We start from the raw sequence: 21,985 nt of genomic DNA on the forward strand, positions 1-21,985 counted from the left end.
TTCAGTGGCATCAAGTACATTTGCAATGTTGTCCAGTCATCAACACTATTTCCAGAACTTTTCATCATACCAGACAGAAACTTTATACTCAGTCAATAAATTTCCCACCTCTTCCCCGGCCTCTGGTAACATCTAGTCTATTTTCTGTCATTATCAACTTGCCCATTCCCGGTACCTCATATGAGTGGAATCATACAACATTTGTCCTTTGGTGACTGGCTTATTTCACGTAGCACCATGTTGTCAAGGTTTAACTGTGTTGCAGCATGTATCAGAACTTCATTCCTTTTTATGGCTGACGAATATTCCACGGTATGGATACATACATTTGTGTTTTATTCATGAGTTGATGGACTCTTGCGTTGCTCCCACCTTTGGGCCACTGTGAGCGATGCGGCCGTGAACACTGGTGTACCGGTATCTGTTTGAGTCCCTACTTGGAATTCTCTCGGGTCGATACCGAGGAGTAGAATTCCTGGGTCATGTGGTAATTCTGTGTTTAGCCTTTTGAAGAACAGGTTGCTCTTTTGGTCTGTTTTACGAAGTAGCTATAGGAGAGAAGGGGTGTGTGCATTTGGAATAAATGATTAACATTTAAGAAACATCCTAGATGATGCCTAAGGCCCATCCAATCTCTAAAATCCTACAATGTTGGGAGGGTCCGAGGTAAAAATAAAGACACATTTGGGTGCAGTCCTTATAGGTAGCAGGACTCCAACCTGAATGGTTCCTTACAGGAAAGATAGTGGGGACAGCCCCGTGGGCATCCCCCTCCTCGCCCCCCAGCACAGCCCCCGGCCAGCCAGCAGCAGGGTGGGTCCCTGCTGGGTGGATGACAGAATCGGGGCGTCAACACTGCCAGCGCCTCGGCACAGGACACACTGCAGGGGCACTTGGTGGAGTCTCACCGTCCGTTATGTGCACAAGTCAGTTCAGCACCTACGCTGGCCTGAATTCCTTGGTTAAAAGCTTTATCTCTGCTCTGTGCTCACCATGCAGGCCCACTTCAGCCTCTGGGGACGGGGGGAGGTGTAGGGTCCAGGTGAATAACCTGGGAGGAGTCTGATGGGTTGTGCACAGTATTTCATTACGTCCAGCCTGTGAGGAGAGGGGATTTTGCCTGAGAGGTGGACATGGAGGCCTCCCAAGCAGCCTGGTGCTTGCTGGCACCTGCTGCCCACCCGCCGGCCCGCCTGTGTCTGTCCTTAGCCCGGCTACATGGTGGGTGGTGGGGGTGGAGGATGAGCTGTCTTTAGGGGAGGGTGGCAGCGCGCTTGGGCAGGGCAGGGCCAGGAGCTGGGTATAAATAGCCCCTGCCCAGCTGGGAAGGCCTGGCAGTGCCCCCTGCCCTCCCCCTCACCAGCTGCCAGCGCCAGGCGGGCCCCTAGCTCCCTTGGGAGCCTTGCCATTGTCTCAGGTCCTGACTGTAGGAACTTCCTCAGCGGAACCGAGGAGTCTTGTTCTGTGTGGAGGTGGACCCTCCGGATGCCTGGAGGCCTGGGGAGTGGGGGTGAGGCTGCAGGATGGGGGTGAGCAGACTGGCCCGGGGTAGGGCTTGCTCCTTCATCCCCCCTCCCCTTGAGAATCAGCATGTTCCTACCATGTGCCTGGCTATTTGGTAGACCGTGTGTGTGTGTGTGTGTGTGTGTGTGTGTGTGTGTGTGTGTTATGGAGGAGATGTTGAGGGAGAATGGAAACAGCCTCCAGCCTCAAGAAACTTACACTAGCGCAGCCAGAGGGAACTGGAAACAAATCAGCACTCTGAGATGAGACGGTTGGAAAAAGGCAGAGGCAAAATCCAGAGAGAGGAGAGGCTACTTTTGTGTGGAGCCCACGAAAGTCTTGGGAATGGAGGCGACCCCGGACTGGGAGGTTGACGGATGGGTAAGATGCTTGCCGGGCTCGGGCCGTGGGCAGGCGCGAGGGCTCAGGGTGTGCGAAGGCAGGTGGGCATGAAACAGCCGGGCTGCCAGCCACTCACAACGGCCGGGACAAATCGAATCAAAGCCACTCACACTCACTTTGGTGCAAAGAATTGAGGAGAACGAGGCTCACTCTCTGTGTGCCCTTCAGTAACGGGGACAGGGAGCTGTGAGTTCAATTAGCCTGAGTCTGTGGTGGTGGAATCGCAGACAGGAGTCCCGTGTGGGCAGCTGGCTGAGTCAGGGGTGGCAGGGCACGTCTGGGAGAGGGCAGCCATCCTGCGGAAATCAATCCCGCGGCCACAGCCTCGTTAGCCCAGCACCAGCCCGAGGAGCTAACCCGCGTCCCAGAGGCCCTGGCTAATTACTGGCAGGATGTCCAGATCGGAGCTGACACCCTGAATGGAGCCTAGTGGGAACATCGTTATGCCCTCCCTTGCCCTCTGGGTCACCTTTACCGGGCAGCCAGATCGCACGCCTGCTTAGCCGCCCCAGTGAGAACTGAACTGCCTGCCGGGCAAGGGGCCAGCTTTGTGCTGTTCCAAGCATCCCTCCAAGAGATGGATGGGAAGCGGCCCTGGCAATGCGACGTGTTCTCTGAAGTCAGGGGTGGGAGGGCAGGAGGAATGAAGGCCGTGACCGGCCGGGGACAGACCAAGTGCTGGGGACAGCCCCCAACACATGACCACAACGAACAGCCCTCACTGAGCGCTCTCTACGTGCCCGGTGTTTCCTACGGCCGATGCGTCCCACTGTGTCTGCTTTACAGCTGAAGGCACGGAGGCACCGAGAGGTCACCAGCTAGGAAATGGCAGAGCTGGATTCGAACCAAGGCAGCCTGGCTCCCAGCGACACAATCGGATGGATCGGGGCAGCACAAGGAGACGGGGTTTGGGGGGGCGAGGGAAATGAACTCATCGTCTCTGAGACTGGGCGTTATTCTCAGAGGACATTGCCCTGGGAGTCAGTCAAACCCAGGGTCTGAATTCTGGCAGCGTCCTTCTGTCAGTCACCCGACTTCTCTGAGCCTCAGAGGAATCATCTGTAAAATGGGACGACAGCACCGCCTCACAGAACTATTGTGAGGATTAAACGAGGGAAGTGCCTGGCATTAAGTGCTCAATAAGTGGTTGCCACTATTATCGCTAGTGTTGGATATGAAAATGCGCTTGGGCTGTAGGAAGGACTCAGCCAGCAAGGGCTTGGTGACTCCGGGGGGAGTGAAAGGGACCATGGCATCTCCGAGCGATGCCAGTCCCAGCGCCCAGTGCTGGGGTTCTGCTGGGCTGGGCAGGCTGCCTAGGACCCTGTGGGAGTGAAACCAGGAAGCAGGGAGCCCCTTGGAGGGTTGGGGTGAGGACCAGCCTCACCAACTGGAGATGAAGCGCCAGCAGGGACTTCCCCACCCCCCAGCCCCGCTTCTGTGCAGTGGTAGCCAGCTAACCAGGCTCCATACATCTGGGTGTCTGGCCTGGGGCAAGTCACTTCTCTCTGGGGCCTCTGCTTTCTCATCTGTACAATGGGCTTCACCCTCTCCTCGGGCTTCTCTCGTAGGTTCTGATTCTGATCCAGGCTCAGCCTCCCACTTGGGTTGAGGGTACCCAGGCCTGTAGCGGTGCTGACAGGTGCAAGGCAAAGGCTGGGAGGAGGAGGAGGAAGAAAAGTAATGGGGGGAGGAGGAGGAAGGATCCCTGAGTGCCCCTCGGGCCCCGCTTTCATCTCTCTGGGTAAAGGCAGGCTGGAGCCTTGGGAACCCGGCGTGGCTGGTGAGCAGACCAATAAATGGGGAGTGACGCTGGGCAACTCTCCTGGTGCCAGAGGTGATGTGGGACAGGCCGGCCCAGGTTAGAGTGTGCAGAGGGGATGGGAGGCCAGGCTCATGGGGAGCGTGGGCACTGCAGGGCCAGTCCACCAGTCCACACCTCCAGGGACAGGCAGGGACCGAGGCACCTGCGGGGGGAGACCGGGGAGTACTCGGGCCAAAGAGGAGGGACATCGAGGCTGGGAATTGGGTGCCAGGTCTCCCTGTACTGCTCTGAGATAGTCAGGGACTGGGCCAGGCCACGGGGAGGGGCGGGCAATCACCGCCATACTCATGACCAATCACAGCTGTGGCCATGGGTGGCAGCGCCTTCTGTCCTGCCTCAGCCTCCCTCTCCAGCTGTCCCCATGTAGGGCTTTGGGTCCTAAGGGGGAGTGGGAAAGGCCTGGGCTTCTTCCCAGGGGGTCTTGCTCCGGAGCCGCCCTCAGGATGTCGCCCTGCTGAGCCACCTGCGCTGAACCCTGGCTCAGTTACCCTCCCCAGCGATTGCAGGGCTGCTGGGCCAGGGCTGGACGCGCTGGTTAAATGCACGCGGAGAGGCAGCCTGAGCTGGGAGGGAGGCTCGACTCTCACATTCTGCAGTTCTGCAGATGGGCAGCTTACTTAGCTCCCTGGCCTCAAGTTTCCTCATCTATGAAATCGGACGATGACAATGTGAGGATTACATAATGGGAGCAGTCAGAACCGGCCCAGCACATAATAAGCAGCAGGGATTCGATCACCGCTGTTAGCACGCTAACCTGCTTATAACTATAAACAAGGCAGGGCAGGAGAGGACAACCTGCAGGGCCCTGTCCGGTGCTGAGGGCATGTGCCCGTCAGAGGCCTCTGCGCTGACCCGCTCCATCCCACCCAGGCGTGGGTGGGCTCAGTGTTGAGGCCCAGGGTGCATTGGGGCAGGCCTGCAGCCACCCCACCCCTGGCGACCGAGGCAGGCATTGCCCAGAAGGAAGGGTAGCACAACTGGATTGTTCCATGGGCACTGGAGTCGGAAGGCATGGGGTCCAGTGAGCAACTCCTTAGCAGTTCTGTGGCCCGGGCTCGGTTCTCAACCTGCAAGGCTGAGCCATCTGACACGGGGCTGCTATGACCGCCCCTCCTCTGTCAGAGGGTGATTATCCGGGTTCGGTCAGGCAGAGCCAAGGAAAAGACTCGGCCCACTGCCCCGCACAGAGGAGTTTAGGAATAGCCATTCTCTGTGGTCAGTCCGCCCTGTTGGCCACCCTCCCTTCTCTTTAAAAGAGCTTGATGTTCAAGATCTAGAAATGTCTCATAAATGTTACCATCCAAACTCCAGACCTGGTTCCCCAGTCCCTCTCCCAGAATTAATTAAAAAACAGCGAAGTGGGGGCCCGCCTCCTCCTTCTGAAAACTGAGCCCAGAGCCAGCCTAAGGAGGCTGGGCACCACGCCCCTCCATGGTGCCCATCACGCGCCCATGGTAAGAGCTCTTACGTGGCCAGCGCTTGGTTCATTTTTTGTGGTATTTCCCGATCAGCCCGGGGTCTTCTGCACCCTCTTCCCAAGGCACCCACCATCCCTTTGCGTGTCAACTCCCTGTGGGGACGGAGGCTTCCCTGCTTTTCCTGAGCTGGGGCTGGGGGTCCTCCTTCTATTGGGTTTGGTTCCTTCCCATGGGTCATCGACAGTCTCATGTGGCCCCCAAAACCTAGACTCCCTGGGGGGTGGCCCAGACCAATCCTTTCAATGCCCCTCAGGGAAACTAGTCCCGAGCCTGGGAGGGACTTGACCTGGGCCCCAATACCATCCTTCCAGTCCCTGGCTCATTCATGGAATCGCAGTGGTCCCCAAGGGTGCCCACTGGAGGTTTCTGCTGGCCCCCATGGCCCCTGCACGTTGGAGTTGTCCACGCCAGAGGGCTGACCTGGCCTGGATCAGAGCCCTGCCCACTGAGGGCAGCATTCGGGTGCCGGGTTTCCTGAGGCCTGGGCTCAGGCTCACGGGCCCTGTGCTGCTCTACCTACCCTGGAGGGCTACTGAGGAAGAAACGATGCCCGTGATGGGTTCTGTGCCGGCAGTGCCACTGTCCTCCCTATGCCCACAGGTCCCTGGCCCTGGGCCAGCAGTACACGTCCCTGGGCTCCCAGCCTCTGCTCTGCGGCTCCATCCCAGGCCTGGTCCCCAAGCAACTGCGCTTCTGTCGCAATTACATCGAGATCATGCCCAGCGTGGCGGAGGGCGTGAAGCTGGGCATCCAGGAGTGCCAGCACCAGTTCCGGGGCCGCCGCTGGAACTGCACCACCATAGACGACAGCCTGGCCATCTTCGGGCCCGTCCTTGACAAAGGTATTGTCTCTGGGCCCACTAGGAGGGGGGTGGGGGGTGGGGTGGGGGACACCATCAGGATGAAGTGACTCTTCCATCTCAGGGTGACTTAGCCCTGAGCCCAGGGTCCCCAGGGGAGAGTGATAAAGCTGGTCACGACCTGGGGCCTCCACAGAAAATGGGTCAGGACCTTCTCTGGACGGACCCAAGCTGTCACCATGGCGGCCACACCTTCCCAGGTGCTGCTGGGGGCTGGGCAGCCTTGAGATGCTCTAGGGTCCCGCCTTCCTTCCCCCTCGGCCTCCACTGTGGGCTTAGCTTTGATGTGGACATTTGTGACATTTCCCCAAGGCTGTGTTAAGTGCTATGCAAATGTAGCTTTGGGGTAGGGTAGGGCCGGGGCATTGTCACCCCTATACTCCTCCCATTGAGAAAATTCCAGAGCTGAGAAAGCTGCCTGGTACCGGTGGCACTGCATAGCCGCGTGCTTCCGTGAGAACCTTCTGCTGGACCCGCCCCTGCAAGCTGGACATGCCCTTGGACTGTGGAGGGGCCGAGCCGGTGCTGGCCTCTGGGGGACTGCCCAGCCCCCTTGCAACCTGGGAGTCTAACTGGCTGCACTTCAACTGGCCTTAGAACAGGAAGGCACTGATGGGAGGGAGAAGGGGACAACTGCCCCCTAGAAGAAGGGGACTTGGGGCCGGGTGAGTTCTGGCCTGAAGGTGGGCGGCTCTCTGAGAAACTGCAGATCTGGGGATTTAATGCTCCCAGCTGGCCTTGGGAGCCACCACCCCTTTCACAGCAACCTGAATCCTCCCGCCACTAACAAGCCTTTGCCACCCTAACGTGAGCCCGGCCCTCCCTCCTTTTAGGGGACCTGAATTTACAGCCAGAAAGAAAAGGAATCGGAAAAAGAAAGAAAGAAAAAGAAAGAAAGAAAAGAGAAAAGGAATCTGAAAGCCTGGAGGGTCTTGGGGGGGGGTGTTGGCAGGGAATTGGGGGGGGGGCGCTGACCACCCCACCCCATTTCAGAGTGCGGTCCCCCTGAACCCGTGCCTCGGTTCGCAGTCAGTCCGATCCACAGGCTATTGTCATGGGACCGCAGGGCAATTAGCGAATCAATGGATGATGATGCTGTTTACGCTTCTGTTACCAAAGCTCATTATTGCTTGTTTACACACAAGGTTTGGCCTCTAATTGGGGCCCAGTGGCGGCGGTTTTCATTTCAAACCTGATCGCGCTGGCGTGTCAGTCTGTCCGCCTTCCGGTGCCCCACCTCGGGCCAGGCAGCGCCGCATCACCCGGCCCGGCGTCTAGACGCTCCCCGAAAGCGAGGCTCCCCGCGGAGGGGCCCCGCCGCTCGGGGTGCTCAGGGCGCACACCCGGCCTGCGGGCTCAGCAGCGCGCACGCCGCGGTTTCAGGGTTTCAATCAGCATTGTGGGCTCCAGGACGCGCCTTCGCCTGGAAATGGCAGGAGGGCAGCTTGGTGTTAGGGAGCGGGAGTCCACAGACCCTGGGCCTTCGATGGACGCTCAGGAGTCTCGGGAGGAAGGCCCCGCACGCACACGCGCCCGTGTCCGGAGCCGGGCCGCCCCCGCCCCGCTGGGTGGGCCGCCGGGGGTCCACCTCCGCGGCCGCTGGGCGCCCAGGGCGCAGGGAGGAGGCCGGCCCCGGGCGCGCACCTTCCGCGGAGCCGGACGCCCCAGGGCGGGGTCCGTGGAGCGGGGACCTGGGCGGGGCGGGGGCGCCGGGGTCGCCGGCCGGAAGGCGGAGGACGCGGCGGCCAGGCCAGCCCGAGCGCGCTCCCCCCGGGCGGGGCCGAGGGCGGGCGCCCCGAGGGGTGAGGCGGCTGGAAAAGGGCCGAGCGCCGCCCCCCACCGCGCGGCCCGGCCCCGCGCCCGCTGCGGCCGCCGCGCCATTCACACGCCCTCTGGCCATTCGGCGCGGCGCGGGGGCGGGGGGCGCCGCTTCAATGGGGATTTCGCGGGCGGGCGCCGGGGCTGGGGGCGCGGCCCGGCCGCGGGAGCCGCCCGTTGCTACGCGGTGGCGGCCGGCCCGGCGGCCCGGGTCCGGCGGCCGCATTATGCGGGTAATGCGGTGTGACACCGCGCGAACAAAGGCGGATTGAGCGGCCCAGCGGGCCCCGCCGGACGGGGACCGGCACAGCGGGGCTGCCAGCGCCGCTCCCAGGCTAATCCCCGCCCCGCCCCCGCGCCCCCGCGTCCCCGCGGCTGGGAACCGAGCGCGGCCCGGGGTCTGGACGCCGCCGCCGCCGCGAGAGGCCGCGAGCCCGGCCGGAAGCGAGGCCCCGGCTCTCGGCGACCCCCGGACCCGGGCGCTGATGGATGGGAGGAGGTTGGGGTGGGGGCGGGGGCGGGGGGATCGGGTTGGAACCAGGGCGCAGAGCCGCAAGGCCGAGGCCGCCCCCTGTCCGCAGTCCGCAGTCGGCCCGGGCTGCACGTCCCCACCCGGGGGGCGGGCCCTTCCCGTGCAGGTGGCTGCGAGGGCGCCCAGGGGACACGCGGCTCCCTCGTCTGCCGAGCTGCGTTCTTCCGCAGCATCGGGACGGGAGCCTGGCTCCTAGGCCAGCCCTTAGCCCTGCGAGGCCGCGCACAGGTCACGTCCCTGCTCGGGGTTCTTCGCCAGAAGGAGATGGTCGGACGGCGTGCCTTTCTGGCCCTGGCCTCTGATCGTTAGTCCGCATCTGCAGAATGGGCCCATCAGACTTCCTGCCTCGGGTGAAAAGGATTGGATGGGATGTAGCCCCTGAGGGAGAATCTGGTGCCTGCCGAGCACCCACAGGTGGTCATTACTGTGTAACGAGGTTGGGGGAACATCCCCGAGAATCTCTTTCTTTGCTGGACCCTGTCCTCTCCTCCCAGGAGGGACTTGACCTTCTCAGCCCAGAGAAGGGGAGGGAGAGGGAGACTGAGATGCCAGGCCCCCTCCCCCCCATCCCGATCAGGAACGCTGGCGGGTCTGTGATGAGGGAAACCGAGGCTCAGAAAAGGAAAGGGCCTGCCCAGCGCATCCAGTGGGGAGCGGGTGGCCTTGGGTAGGTCAGGCTGCAGGTTCCCGGCCTTCCTGCCGAGACCTCAGGCTCTCAGGACTGTGCTGGCGTTTCTGGAGTTTGGGGCTAGGACAGATCAGGGCCACCTAATCTCTTAAGCAACCCCCCAGAGCTATGTTTCCACCCGTTTCTAACAGGCTCCCTTCTGGTTTAATCAGCCAGTGGCCCTGCCCTCAGTTTGCTCATCCATAAAGTGGGGATACCCTCTTCCCCCAGCACCCCTGCTGGCCTGGCTGGGGAGGTTGAAGCAGGGCAGCTGAGTCCCAGGACTGGCCTAAGCGATGCTTCCTAATCCCCCCCACCCCCCCACGCAGCCACCCGTGAATCGGCCTTCGTCCACGCCATCGCCTCCGCTGGCGTGGCCTTCGCCGTCACGCGCTCCTGCGCAGAGGGCACCTCCACCATCTGTGGCTGCGACTCCCATCACAAGGGGCCACCCGGCGAGGGCTGGAAGTGGGGCGGCTGCAGCGAGGACGCCGACTTTGGGGTGCTCGTGTCCCGGGAGTTCGCGGACGCCCGCGAGAATAGACCAGACGCGCGCTCGGCCATGAACAAGCACAACAACGAGGCGGGCCGCACGGTGAGCCGCAGCTGCCCTGGTGGCGACCCTTCCTGGGACTCCTTCCCAGCCCAGTCCCGCCCCGCCTGCCTCTACCCCTCCCGCTCTGCCCCTTTCCCTGGGCCAGGCTTGGCCCCCGCCCGCACCCCACAGTCACCCCTTCTGTTCACCCTCCTGTAGCCTTGGTCTGGCCCAGGTCTCCGCCTGCCCGGGGATGCGCGCGGGGAGCGTGGTGGCCCCTGGGGCGGGTCCTGCCGCCCATGCTGTGCGTTTGGGCAGCCTGTGCAGGCCAATGGGCCTGGCTTTGCACTCAGCTTCCACCCCTTCCTGTGGTGGTTTGACTTCGGGCGAGGCGTTTAAGTTCCCGGCCTCGGTTTCCCCATCTGTTACACGTGGAAAACAACCCTATTTATTACAGCTTTGGGAGAGGAATGCGGTTCTGCCGAGGCGTGGGGTGCGAAGGGGAGGGAACCATCAACAGTCACCTGTCCATGGTTCCGGGCCTCGGGCCTCCACCAGCGCTCACCCTGGCCCAGGGGAGGCAGGGAGAAGGCTCCATCCAGGGCTGGGCTGGCGGCAGAGCAGGCGGGTCTCGGTGGCTCCCAGGGGCGTCCGCCCGGGGCCAGCGGCTGCTTCTCTTCCCCAGACCATCCTGGACCACATGCACCTCAAGTGCAAGTGCCACGGGCTGTCGGGCAGCTGCGAGGTGAAGACCTGCTGGTGGGCCCAGCCCGACTTCCGCGCCATCGGCGACTTCCTCAAGGACAAGTACGACAGCGCCTCGGAGATGGTGGTGGAGAAGCACCGCGAGTCGCGCGGCTGGGTGGAGACCCTGCGCGCCAAGTACGCGCTCTTCAAGCCGCCCACCGAGAGGGACCTGGTCTACTACGAGAACTCGCCCAACTTCTGCGAGCCCAACCCTGAGACGGGCTCCTTTGGCACCAGGGACAGGACTTGCAACGTCACCTCCCATGGCATCGATGGCTGCGACTTGCTCTGCTGCGGCCGCGGCCACAACACGAGGACGGAGAAGCGGAAGGAGAAATGCCACTGCATCTTCCACTGGTGCTGCTACGTGAGCTGCCAGGAGTGCATCCGCATCTACGACGTGCACACCTGCAAGTAGGGAGCCAGGTAGGGTGGCGGGGAGGGGAGGCAGGGGGGGAGGGGTGGGGGGGCTTGCTACCGGGACCTGGCTTTGCCCATCTGCTCTTCCTGCCGACCCTGTTCTAGTTCTCAGCTACCGGAGACACACGTCCCCAAGGGTGTGCTCTTGCGGCTGCGAGCAGTTGATTAAAATTCTTGTACCTGTTAGTTAATTATGAGCCAGGCCACATTTGTGTCCAGCCACTGGCTCTCATTACTGAGCATCTGTGGAGACAGAGGAGGGACAAGGGTTGGAAGCTGGAGACCTGGCCTCTGGGGCCAAGTTTGCCCCTAACTTCCTGTGCCGGCACTTCTCTGGGCCTGTTTTCTTGCTGTAAAACAAGGACGTTAAAATACTTGAAACAGTAGGCCGAAGTCTCCTCTGCAAACCCTGGGGCAGAGTCATTCTGCACCCACCTTGAACTTCGAGGGCAAGTTTTTGCACAAGCGTAAACCCTACCAACCTCAGGGAGGTGGGTGGGGGGAAGCTGTGTATAAGCCCATATCCTGACACATCTGAAGCTTGGGTGGAGTGGGTGCACTCTCACGGAGTTTATGGATGGGGATGGGGAGGAGGAAGGAGTCAAGTTCAGAGTGACGGTGGTGAGTAATCAAAGGATCAAAGGCTGGCGGATTATGCTGCCAAGCTTCCCAGAGGTGGCCAGCGTGGGAGACGGTGTGCCTGGCTCTCAGATCCATAGTCCCTAGATAGGTCCTGATGGATGCAGGGTGGTCCTAGAGTCCTGAAGATGGGACGTTTGAGGCCAGTATGCCCTGAGAAAAAGCCTAATTTACAAAGGCATGAACCCTGGGGTAGCTCCCGCCACTTGCCAATTGTGGGACCCAGACAAGATTGTCTTTACACGCCTGTCTCCTCATCTGTCATCCTCCCTAAAGGTGCTATGAGGAACACAGGAAGAACGCTGGGAACAGTGATTGGTTTACGGCAGAGGACTTGCCTGCCTGGGTCATTGCTGGCTGGGGCTGTGTCAAGGAAGGGCACTCCACTGGGCCCTGCAGTTCTACACAGGGCGCCTCGGAGCTGGGGTGCTGGCTTGTGCTGATGGGACTGTTGGGGGGAACCCGAAATCATGGGGAGAGTTCTGGTTGAGGGGTGACTTAACCAGTCCATCTGGGAAGCCCCTCTGTGTAGCTGAAGTCAGGGACAGTCTAGAAGGGTGGTTCCCATTCCACTGCTTAGCAGCCCTGGAACCTTCCACCCCAGTTTCCTCATCTAGGCAGAGGTGGTGATAATGGGAGCCTCGAAGAAGTTTTATGAGGCTCAAATGAGCTAAGAGGTGTGACCACTTACTAACAGAAAGTGTGCTAAATGCCATCAGGGAGCTGTGACATGAGAGTGGTCACTGAGCAGTGAAATGGTGTCATCACTTGGGCAAGTCCATTTACTGTCTTTGCTGACTAACGAGAGAGAACTCACAGGCTCGCTGTGGCCTGCCAAGGTGGAAGGAATGTTTGAAAGCACAGTGGCTACCCTCCTCTGATGTCCACTATGGCCAGGGGCAGCAGTGTCCCCACTGCCCATCAGGACATGGCTCTGGCATTCACAGAGGGGGCTGCACCTGCCAGGTTCCCCCCAGTCTCTATACAAGACAGGTTCTGCATTAGGGTAGTTACCTGCTACAGGCTTCCTGTCGTCCAGGCCCCAGCTAGAAGGCGAGGGAGATAGGATCTGGATCCAGTCAGCGGATGCTAAAAGCCTTACTGTTCCTGTAGACCACACTCCCTTCCTCAGTGGTGGACCCCAAGTATAGGAGGGAGCAGGGCAAAGCCACTCAAGGTCCCCATTACCTCCAAGTACAAGAAAAATGTTGAGCTCTCCTGTCATCAGCCTGTGATCTTTGCACCCTTATGGGTGGTCTCCCTGGGAAAGCGATTGTGTTTCTAATTCTTCCTCTTTATTTCCCAAAGGGCGCTGGGCAGATTCACTGAAGTCCTGAGCAGGACCTAAGCCAGCTCAGCCCTCAGCATCCGACAGCAAGGAATCCGGACTGTTGCCAGATGCACGTGTGGTAAATTACCTGGACCCAACCGCCCGCTGACTGGGAGGCCTCCCTCTCTCTCTCATCTTAAGTTTCTCACCCGACTCTGGATGGTGTGTGGTGTTTAAAGAAGGGGCTTTCTTTTTAGTTCTCTGGGGTCTGATAGGAACAGATCCGAGGCTTATCTTTGCACATGTTAAAGAAAATAAAAATGGAAAACAATTTCTACTCCAATGGAACAGGCTGGGCTAATGTGAGCTCTTTGCCTGGTGATAAAGACATCAGCGTGGGCAAGACTGTTTGCAGACTGCTTCTCATGGGGACGTCCCAGGATGCTGGGAGGTGGGAGTTACGGAGTAGGACAGACCCCTGCAGCCTCCGTTCCTCTGCCTACTCCCATTCAAATCTGATACACTTTCACGAGCTGATAAAAGCCATAGGTCTAGCGAGGATGAAGTGGTAGGGAGGCCCGAGGCAATGGTGAGAGCGGGGTTTCGTTTTGAAGAACTAGTTCTCGCCCTGGTCGGCTGTTTGAAGGGCAGCAGTGTGTTCTCAGCCCCGTTTTCTCTGCAACCCTGTCCTGCACCAGAGGCTCTTGTGAACTGCAGTCAGATCTCAAAATCTTGCCTACTTTTCTGCAGTTTCCACCACGAATGCAGTACTTTTTTTTTTTTTTTTTTTGGTAGTGGATGTTGTAAATAGGTTGTGTATGGGAGGAGGGGGGGGGGGGGACAAGCCTTCTCCAGCCTGAATGGCTCCCTAGAGAAAGGAGTGGTATCTTTGGAAGAGGCCGCTCAATCCCCTCCAGTCCTGCTCACCTGCAGATTCTCCATCAAAACAACGCCAGGTGAGCAGTTGGCCACCTCAGTATAAATGAGACAAAGGGCCAGTGAGAGAGGAGCAGTCTATTCCTGAAGTTCCAGTTTGGAGACCAGTAGATGGGGAGGGTAGAAATGAGTCCTCATTTCCTCTCCAGTAAGGACATGTCTTCCTGCATCCTTTTCTTTCTTTGGCCCGAGCGAGTTCTGAGTTCTCTAAGGCAGAGCTTCTGGCCTCACCTGCGTGCTGATAAGCATCAATCCATGCAGCTACTTCGGGTGAGGATTAGGTGTTCAAAGGGAGCAAGCAGTCACCTGCTCCTTTGGGAAAAGCACCTCCCAGCTGAGTTCTCCGTGGTCCACAGTGGTCCTCTGTATCCTAGAGGAAGCTAGCAAAATGGAGGCAAACGGAGCTGATAGTAGGGACCAATCCAATAGCTCGGTCTTAAGGAGAACCAGAGGGAGGTGCAGCCTAGGTTAGAGTGCAGAACAGTTTTCTCTCCTTTCTTCCTTCTCTCTTTGGTCTACCTAACACTGGCCTACGAAACCGTGGTCAGGCGATCTCCACGCTTGCTCAGACAGGTTTGCCAAGATGCCGTCTAGAAGCCAGGCCTGCACTCCTGAATCTGCTGGCCAGGAGCCCTGCTAAGATACACACCCCATCCCCTCTGTAGAATCTCTAATGCCCCTCCTCATCTCATCTTAGGCTAAAAACTTTTAAATCATGTCAACCGGATAATGCTTGCTTTATGTGAGAATTATTTCAGCAGAATGGATACAAATTTTCAAACCAGTCTTTTCATATCTATGTATTCTATATTAAAAGTGATAAAGTCATGTTTCTGGGGCGTATTCAAGTAGCTGACAAGTAATTATTTAATAATAGTACATTGAGTGCATTGTAATTATTCTTGCCGTATGTAGTCAGGTAATAGTATCCAACGGAAATTTCCTACCAACCTGCTGTATCCAAAGTTTTGTAAAAAGTTGTAGAAGTTGTTGATCTTTTTGATTTTATATTCAAAAAGTCTCTTTTTATAAATATTATTTATTATACAATGTATATACCTTTGAGTTAACTAAGATTATATATTATATAAATATATATATATTTGGAGAAAATATATTTCATCATGCAGTTTTTTTCTGTTAAGTCATTAAAGAGAAGGTCAACTTAAAATGGATACATTGTACAATGTGTGGAGTTTCCAGATTAATCCTCAGGAGGTCAAGAATATCAAGATCTGAATGTGGTAGCTTCAACTCTCACTCTTAAATTAGTGGCCCAAATTAAGTTCATTTCCTCTGTTCTCCAAGCAAGATAATCTGAGACGTCATGGACAGTAGGCCTGATCTACTCTAGGACTTTCTTACAGGCTTACTTTGTTCTAAAACAGCTTCTAACAAAGAATTTCCAGTTTTAGAAATAAGCAATTTGGGCAGTAATTCATTTCATAGACTCCAGCACTCCCAATACACAAATTAATGTCACAGACACTCAAAGATGTGGCTCAAGGCCAGCAGACCACGATGTTGGCCACTGACTCAATCCTTTCCTCATTCATGTTTTCAACTCCATTTACTGGGAACATAGCATTTGCTCTACTGAAAATGAAACTTGACTGGAAATGGCTCTGCCCTGCTAGCTCTGCTGGAGAGCTAAGCCACACAAGGGCCAGGGTTGTCAGGAAGAAGACATGCTGTCCCCTGAGCTCTGGATTGTCTGGAACAAGTGTCGTTTAAAGTTTTAGACTGGTCTGGGCAGAAAGGACCCCCAGTGGGCATGCTCTACGTCAGTGGTTGGCATACTGGCCCCTTGAGTGTGGCTCTTCCACAAAATACCACGTGCGGGCACGCACGTACAGTGCAATTGAAACTTTGTGGCCCATGCCACAGGGCCAAAGAGCCACATGTGGCTCGCGAACTGCGGTTTGCCGACCACTGCTCTAGGTAAAAGCATCCTCTCCTTGGATTGCAGTTTCAAAGGACTCACCTGAGGTCCACAAGTAACACCTTCTTAGCAATGAGATGCCATAACTCGGTTTTATGACAACAGACATAAAATGTCTTCAGACCCATATAAAGTCATCTTCAGTTTATTTGGCACAGTAAAAATCTTTCCATCTTCCCTCCCTCCCTCCCCTCCCTATTTACCTTTATTAGGAACAAATTCTATTCATCTAATTTCACAGAAGACAACAACAGGAAAATAAAGCAGTCTGCCTTATGCAGTGGAGATGGGTTGCCAGACCTCTAACCTTAGATTGGGAATGGCTACTAGAAATTCATGCATTTTATTTGGTCCCTGAAAAGCTTAAACCACAAAAATGGTTGTTTCAGCTGTGCGAGGCTTTGGACATGGAAAGTATACAGATCCCCTCCATGCTCTAAAGCGCTGCTTAGCTTTGTATTCAGCTTTTATGTAAAGTTAGTACTCATCTACCCCAGTGTTCTGGGTATGTTTAAGATTGCCAAATATTTAAATGGTCCCTACAATGTGTGGAGTTTCTTACCAAGGCCATTTGTAATCCTTTCTATGATTAATCATATTCTATGATTAAAGAGAATACAGTTTATAGCAGCACCTGAACATTTAGCATCTCTGTAAACATAAATACTAATAAACATCTAAAAACATGAGGAAGTTTTAAAAAAAGATCCAAAAGAAAGAAAAAAGACAATATAATGAGAAGATATCTTTCAAAGCAGTATTATTTTACAAAGAAAGGAGGGGGAAAGTGTGAGCATGTTCAAGGATGATGGGATAAGGTAAAATTAAGGCAAAAGAAAGAGGGTAAGGAAAAATCGGAGAAAAGCAAGGGAAGAGGTGATGGGTGGTGAGATTAGTCTAGCTGTATCCAGTGATGTATCCAATGATTCAGTGGGGTATCCCTGCCAGTCTTGGGTCTAAGGACTGTACATGCGTGGCTGACACACACACACACACACACACACACACACACTGAAGTTATTTCAGCAAAATGATGGGCCACCACACTGTCATCATTTCTCCTAGCTTAACAGAGAACTTTCTACGACGCAAAAAAAATTATCTACCCATAAGTCGTAAACTCCCCAAATAGTGAAACAAAGGCAGTTGTGGAGACTGTATACTGGGAAATTTTTGAACATGAGTCCTTGCAAATCCTGTCCTCACTACTTGGGAACCTTGCCGATCAAGGCGCTATCTCCTGCATCTCAATGCTATGGTACCCATACACACACAGCCCGAGGCCCTGCTCCAGGCTCTCGTCTCAGCGCTGCTTGCCAGCTGATGAGAAACTTCAGGTCATTTTGCAATAACTTCTGAAATTTACATGCTTTTTTGAACTCTTACCCACCTTTCCCTGTCACTACTTTGAAAAGGCTTATGGATCAAGTTGCCAGGCAAGGAAAAATGAAATCTTGCTTTTACCTTCTGTGTTTGGGCTGGGTTGGCTGTTTATAGCTGACTCGATGCTTCCCCAAGTGTGTTTAGCAAGATTTGATTATTATACACACTTGAATCGACTCCATGGCTTGTTGCTGAAACTTCAAGGGAAAGTTTTTAGGATATGAAAAAACAGACTTAAAGCAAAACATATTTCAGGTTTTAACTACCAGTATAGAGTTTTCTGTGTTAAATTTAAAAAGTGTTTCAGTGAAGATGTACAAATTTAGCAAGAATTTTAAAAAAGGATAAACCTCTTTTTTAGGCTTTAATGACATCCTTTGACAAAAAAGAAATAGCCTGTTAACAGTTCATCCGCAGATGAGGAGCAAGGCAGCAGCTAGCTGGAGGCACCTCTGCTTCATCAGCAGGCTGGCTGCAACCTCGTATGCTCTCTGCCCAGCATCGACCTTGGAGAGCTTCCAGACTCCACCTGTTCAAGGCTCTCCAGGGACCAGGGGGTCTCAAGGCCCTCCTCCCAGGAGGGTGTGGACAGCTCCCGGGGAGCTGACCCTGCTCTCAGAGAAGCTCTGAAGTTGGCTTCTTCCCACAGACCCTTGCTGACTTTCTGGGCTGCCTTTAGTCCTAACCTGAACCAACTCCACGGGCCAGGTTTTATTTAGGCTAAGAGATCTGATAGGTCAGAAACATGTAAAAAGGATGAAGGATGTGAAATGAACCATGGGAAGAAATCTCACTGAGAGTGTTTGAGCCCCTTGGTTTGTACATTTCATAGGAAGGAGTAATTCAACTTGAGAAACAATTTTACTTTCTGGTTTAACCCAGTTATGACTTGGGCACACTTCAGTTTTTTTTTAAATAAGGTGAAATAAGTAAAATACATATAAAGATTCTTGTTGTGCATTAACTTTTAAAAATGCTATTGATCTCTTTTTTTAATGACTATATTTTCAAAATAATTAAAATCAGAGATTCCTTTTTTTTTAAGAGAGAGAGAGAGAGGTAGAGAGAGAGAGAGATTCATTTGTTGTTCCACTTATTTATGCATTCATTGGTTGATTCTTATATGTGCACTGATCAGGGATCAAACCCACAGCATTGGTGTATCGGGATGATGCTCTAACCAACTGAGCTGCCCAGCCAGGGCCCAAATCAGAGATTTTTAAATAAAAATTATCCATCTCCTTATGATAGTTATAACAAAACAGCAAGAAGGTCTTTTCTGAGCCCTCTTCTTCATACATATCAGTTACATATATTGTTTTATATAAAATATTGGTCTACAGGATGTTTTCAAGTATATATACTCTTTATTGCATTCCTTCATTTGCATTAAACAATATAATATTTATATTTTCAATATAGTTTTAGACAAAACACAAAGACATGAACCTCACTGAATAAGAGCCATAAGTTAGTACAATGCATGTTGTCTTCGTGGGAAGAGAAAAGAGGCAAGAAAGAGCTAAGACAGATAAGGGAACCCAGGATACTGGCTACCAGAAATCACAGAATTTCACAATACAGTCCACTTTTTGAAAAGCCACAAAGAAGCTAGGAATGAAAAGTTGAAACAAAGTAGACATGACATACAAGTCTACCAAAAATATGCAGACAGTAAGATCTGGAGATAATTTGCCTTGTACCATGGGGACAGCTGACGGAGTTACACCCAAGTGCCACGGTGGCAGCGAGCTTCATAGGCAGTTGCAGATGGCTTCTGATTGCTTGTCCTCACATTTTAAGCAGCAATGGGAGAGAGTAGCATGCTCCATAGGTCTCATCACCAAATATGATGACCTATTTAAATTCCTTCTAACTCAGTTATAAGACAAAGCCTTTGGAAGAAACAGGAAGAGGGTAAAGGAAATGTATTAAGTGTATTGGAATGGACGTTAAAGGACTGAGGGGAGAGAGCTATAAAGTGATATTTTTTTTTCTGGAGAAGAGTGTTCTATTTAGATGCTACAGTACAGATAATTAAAATAAAGGAAGGATACATTCTAAGTAAGTCATTAAGCTAAGGAAAAAGAAAAGTGGTGATGCTAATAAGCTTTTAGTATTATACTAAGGAACTGACCCATTTAGAGTTGGACCCTAATCAATGCTGAGAGGCTTGTAAGTTATTTTAACGACTCCTTTCTTTATAGAGGTATAGGCTTTTCCCATACACCTTTTACAAGTTTTTACCAACACCTGCCAGGTGGGAATGATTAGCATATCTCTTACCACAGAGGAAATCAGTTACATTCAGGGGATGTCACAGCCCACACACCAATACTCTTTCTATTAAGAAAGATCTCCTGATTGCAGCTTGGAAACATCTCTGAAAAGCATTGAGAACAGCATCTTAGAAATCCAAAGCCTGCCCAATTTCTTCAGGCAAAGGTAACAACCAGCTTTCTGGGAGAACTTTAACCAAATGCACAGGGAAGTTGTAAAATAATCCCTGTGAGCCCTCCCTGTTCCTGGTTTACCTGTAGAAAGTCTTCCTACTAATAGGCCAAACGTTGTCCTGCAACATCATTACATTTATTTAGAGCTTTTGGGTGGAGGGGGAGGATGGGGCTTAAAATGAGTAGTGTTCACAAGTACAGTGTATCCCACACTTAAAGACTGAGGAAGAAGGAATCATCTTAGCTTGCAGGGAAAGGTAAGCACAGCATTCTAAAGCAGGTCTGTACCTTCCACAAAACAGTGGACTATCTCGATAAGCACAAGGAGGGGACTTTTATTGCACTGATCATGCAGAGTGAGCACGTGTTGAAGGCAGGGAACAATTCACTTCATTTAGGGTCTTGAGTAAATCCAGTGACGATCCCAGGCCATCTTTACCTTGGTCACTATGTGTTTGCAAATAGTCCATTTTCAAAGTCAAGGGAGCGACTGAAAAAGAAATACCCCAAACACAAAACACAGATGAGGGTCTGCAAAAAGTCATTCATCACAAAATCACTAAGAGCTTTTTTAAACTTTCCACTATGCACTTGCTATGAGATGAGCATGTCACAAAGGGAAATGGTCCCAGCTCCATGCATTTATAAGCAGGTTCCAACAAATATGTACCATTGAGTTTTTCCTGCCTTGTGACAAGGAGGTTTGCGAAGCAGGACAGGGAAAGCAAACCAACAGTACAACAACCAATTTCCTTGCTTGGTCTCTCAGACCTACAACACAGTGAAGAATTCTATAAGTGGAAAGAGTTGTCCAAGAAAGGTTGAGATTTGAAATTTATATGCACTGTAGAGCAAGCAACTTGTAGAACAGGCACTGGGATTTAAAAGAGTGGTAAGTCTGGTTGACAGTCTTAAGTGTTGTATATACATACTTACGCTCCTTCTTCTCTTAAGAGAGCCAAGAATTTTCTCACACGGTATTCAGGATCCATCTAAATACATCAGAAGAAATAAAGATGATGGGTTAATGGTGCCTTCTAATAACTATGCACTTACTTCATGCCAAGGAAATCCTGAACTTCAGACTCCCATCAGTGCTCTGCTGAGTCACAGAAATGTGCTACCTGTTCCTTGACCAGTATTCTGATACACAGGAAGCAGATTGCATCATTCAAGAAAAGTGAATGGGATTTCCTAGCATAGAGAATTATTCTATTCGAGGTTCCAAGTGACCCAGCTAGTCATTCACAGGCACCTCAGCTGCATGCTCCCTTAGGGAGAGTTATGTGAGGAGACAGCATGCCCAAGAAGACTAGTGTGAGAGCAGATGGCGGCCATTCATGGGGGCTTAAATGGCGTCCAATTCACAGGACTCATCTAAAGAATAAAAGTGAGACCAAACTTGAAGAAACCAACTGCTGTTGCAATTAATAAAAAAAAACTTATGCTAAAACTAAAAAAATTAAGAGTGGGACTGACTCCTCTAACCCAGGATAATCCAAGTCTACTGTGATAAGAATGGTGTCATGAGTCTAAGAAAAGATGGAGGAGTTCTGGTTCAGGCTCTAGGTTCAGGTCATTATAAGTAATTATTAAGTTTCATCTTATATTCATATTTAACTAATTTATTTAACTATATTCAATTTTCATTGGTCCACCAGAGATGTGAAGTTATCTAAAAAATGCTCATTAAAAACATCTTTAATTCCTTGAGATGAATTTTTATTGTAAGAAACACACCTAACTTTTAAAAAATGTTCCAGGCAGCAGTCTGTTTCCCAAGAGGGAACTCCCTGCCCTCCAGGAATAGCTTTCAAATGCTCAGTGCAGCTGTGGGTAAATGTGCAATTGGATTCCCCCTCTAACTACCTTTCTTTTTTTTTAAAGATCTCTTCTATCCCAGAAGTATAGAAGTTTCAAATGTATCAAAGTTAAGAGGTCAGACTACAAAGGACTAAAAAAAAGTGTGAATAGCTAACAAAAGAAACATTTTTCTTCTTTGGGAATAGAATTACATATGAATCAATTGTCAACTTCTTTAAAAAAATGGAACTGGCTGGAGCTCAGTTGTAGTCAGTACTTGCAGGTCTTTGCCCATTAAATATATTTAATATGTGTGAGCAACGACTTACTGACTTGCCTGTAGCTATGGAATTAAAAGTCAAGAGAAAGGGAGGAAAAAAGTAATCTAGATAAATGACTTTATTCCCTCAGGTGACATCCAGTCAGAGCAGATCCTCGGCACTGTGCAAGTTTTAACAGAATTGTGTATAGTGAACAGAGAGGTAACATGACTTATATTCTGCTAGACTACGTGCCTCCTCACTTAGGCCCAGTCTCTCTAAGGCAGATCTAAAGAGAATTCACTCAGCTGCACGAAATCCATTTGACATGAAGGGGTTCAAACTCAGAGGCCTATGAAGTGTCAGTTGCTGAAGATTAGGCCTGAGTGCCCCACTCTCACTTTCTACCCCACATACACAAGAGACATTAACTTGATCACTGACCTGCAGGCATGAAAGAAAGAGGAAGGGGTAGGGATTGGGGGGAAAAACCCCGCATAGTTTCTTCTATG

At 52.7% G+C, this 21,985-nt stretch overlaps 2 protein-coding genes across 6 annotated transcripts in view; one reads left to right on the forward strand and one right to left on the reverse strand.

Annotated features, from left to right (window-relative positions):
- Positions 1-14,783, forward strand: part of WNT3 (Wnt family member 3) — a 41,003-nt gene extending 26,220 nt beyond the window's left edge. Inside the window, exons 2-5 of one of the 3 annotated variants that reach the window (XM_059669825.1) lie at positions 5,809-6,050; positions 9,415-9,680; positions 10,306-10,781; positions 12,735-14,783. In XM_059669825.1, the coding sequence (XP_059525808.1) occupies positions 5,809-6,050; positions 9,415-9,680; positions 10,306-10,781; positions 12,735-12,774 (1,024 nt within the window). In that variant the 3' untranslated portion in view covers positions 12,775-14,783. Of the gene's footprint in view, positions 1-5,808; positions 6,051-8,310; positions 8,833-9,414; positions 9,681-10,305; positions 10,794-12,734 lie in introns of those variants that run through there. The other 2 variants (XM_059669826.1, XM_059669827.1) reach the window with 2 other exon arrangements.
- Positions 14,784-18,302: 3,519 nt separating this feature from the next.
- The window catches only part of NSF (N-ethylmaleimide sensitive factor, vesicle fusing ATPase), a 128,090-nt gene continuing 124,407 nt past the window's right edge, over positions 18,303-21,985 (reverse strand). For 2 of the 3 annotated variants that reach the window (XM_059669828.1, XM_059669830.1), the window contains 2 exons: positions 20,347-20,402; positions 18,303-19,900 (listed from right to left, as the gene is read on the reverse strand). In XM_059669828.1, coding sequence (XP_059525811.1) covers positions 19,858-19,900; positions 20,347-20,402 — 99 coding nt within the window. In that variant the 3' untranslated portion in view covers positions 18,303-19,857. Of the gene's footprint in view, positions 19,901-20,342; positions 20,403-21,985 lie in introns of all 3 variants that reach the window. The other variant, XM_059669829.1, reaches the window with a different exon arrangement.

Source organism: Myotis daubentonii, chromosome 16, assembly GCF_963259705.1.
Source record: "Myotis daubentonii chromosome 16, mMyoDau2.1, whole genome shotgun sequence".
NCBI lineage: Eukaryota > Metazoa > Chordata > Mammalia > Chiroptera > Vespertilionidae > Myotis > Myotis daubentonii.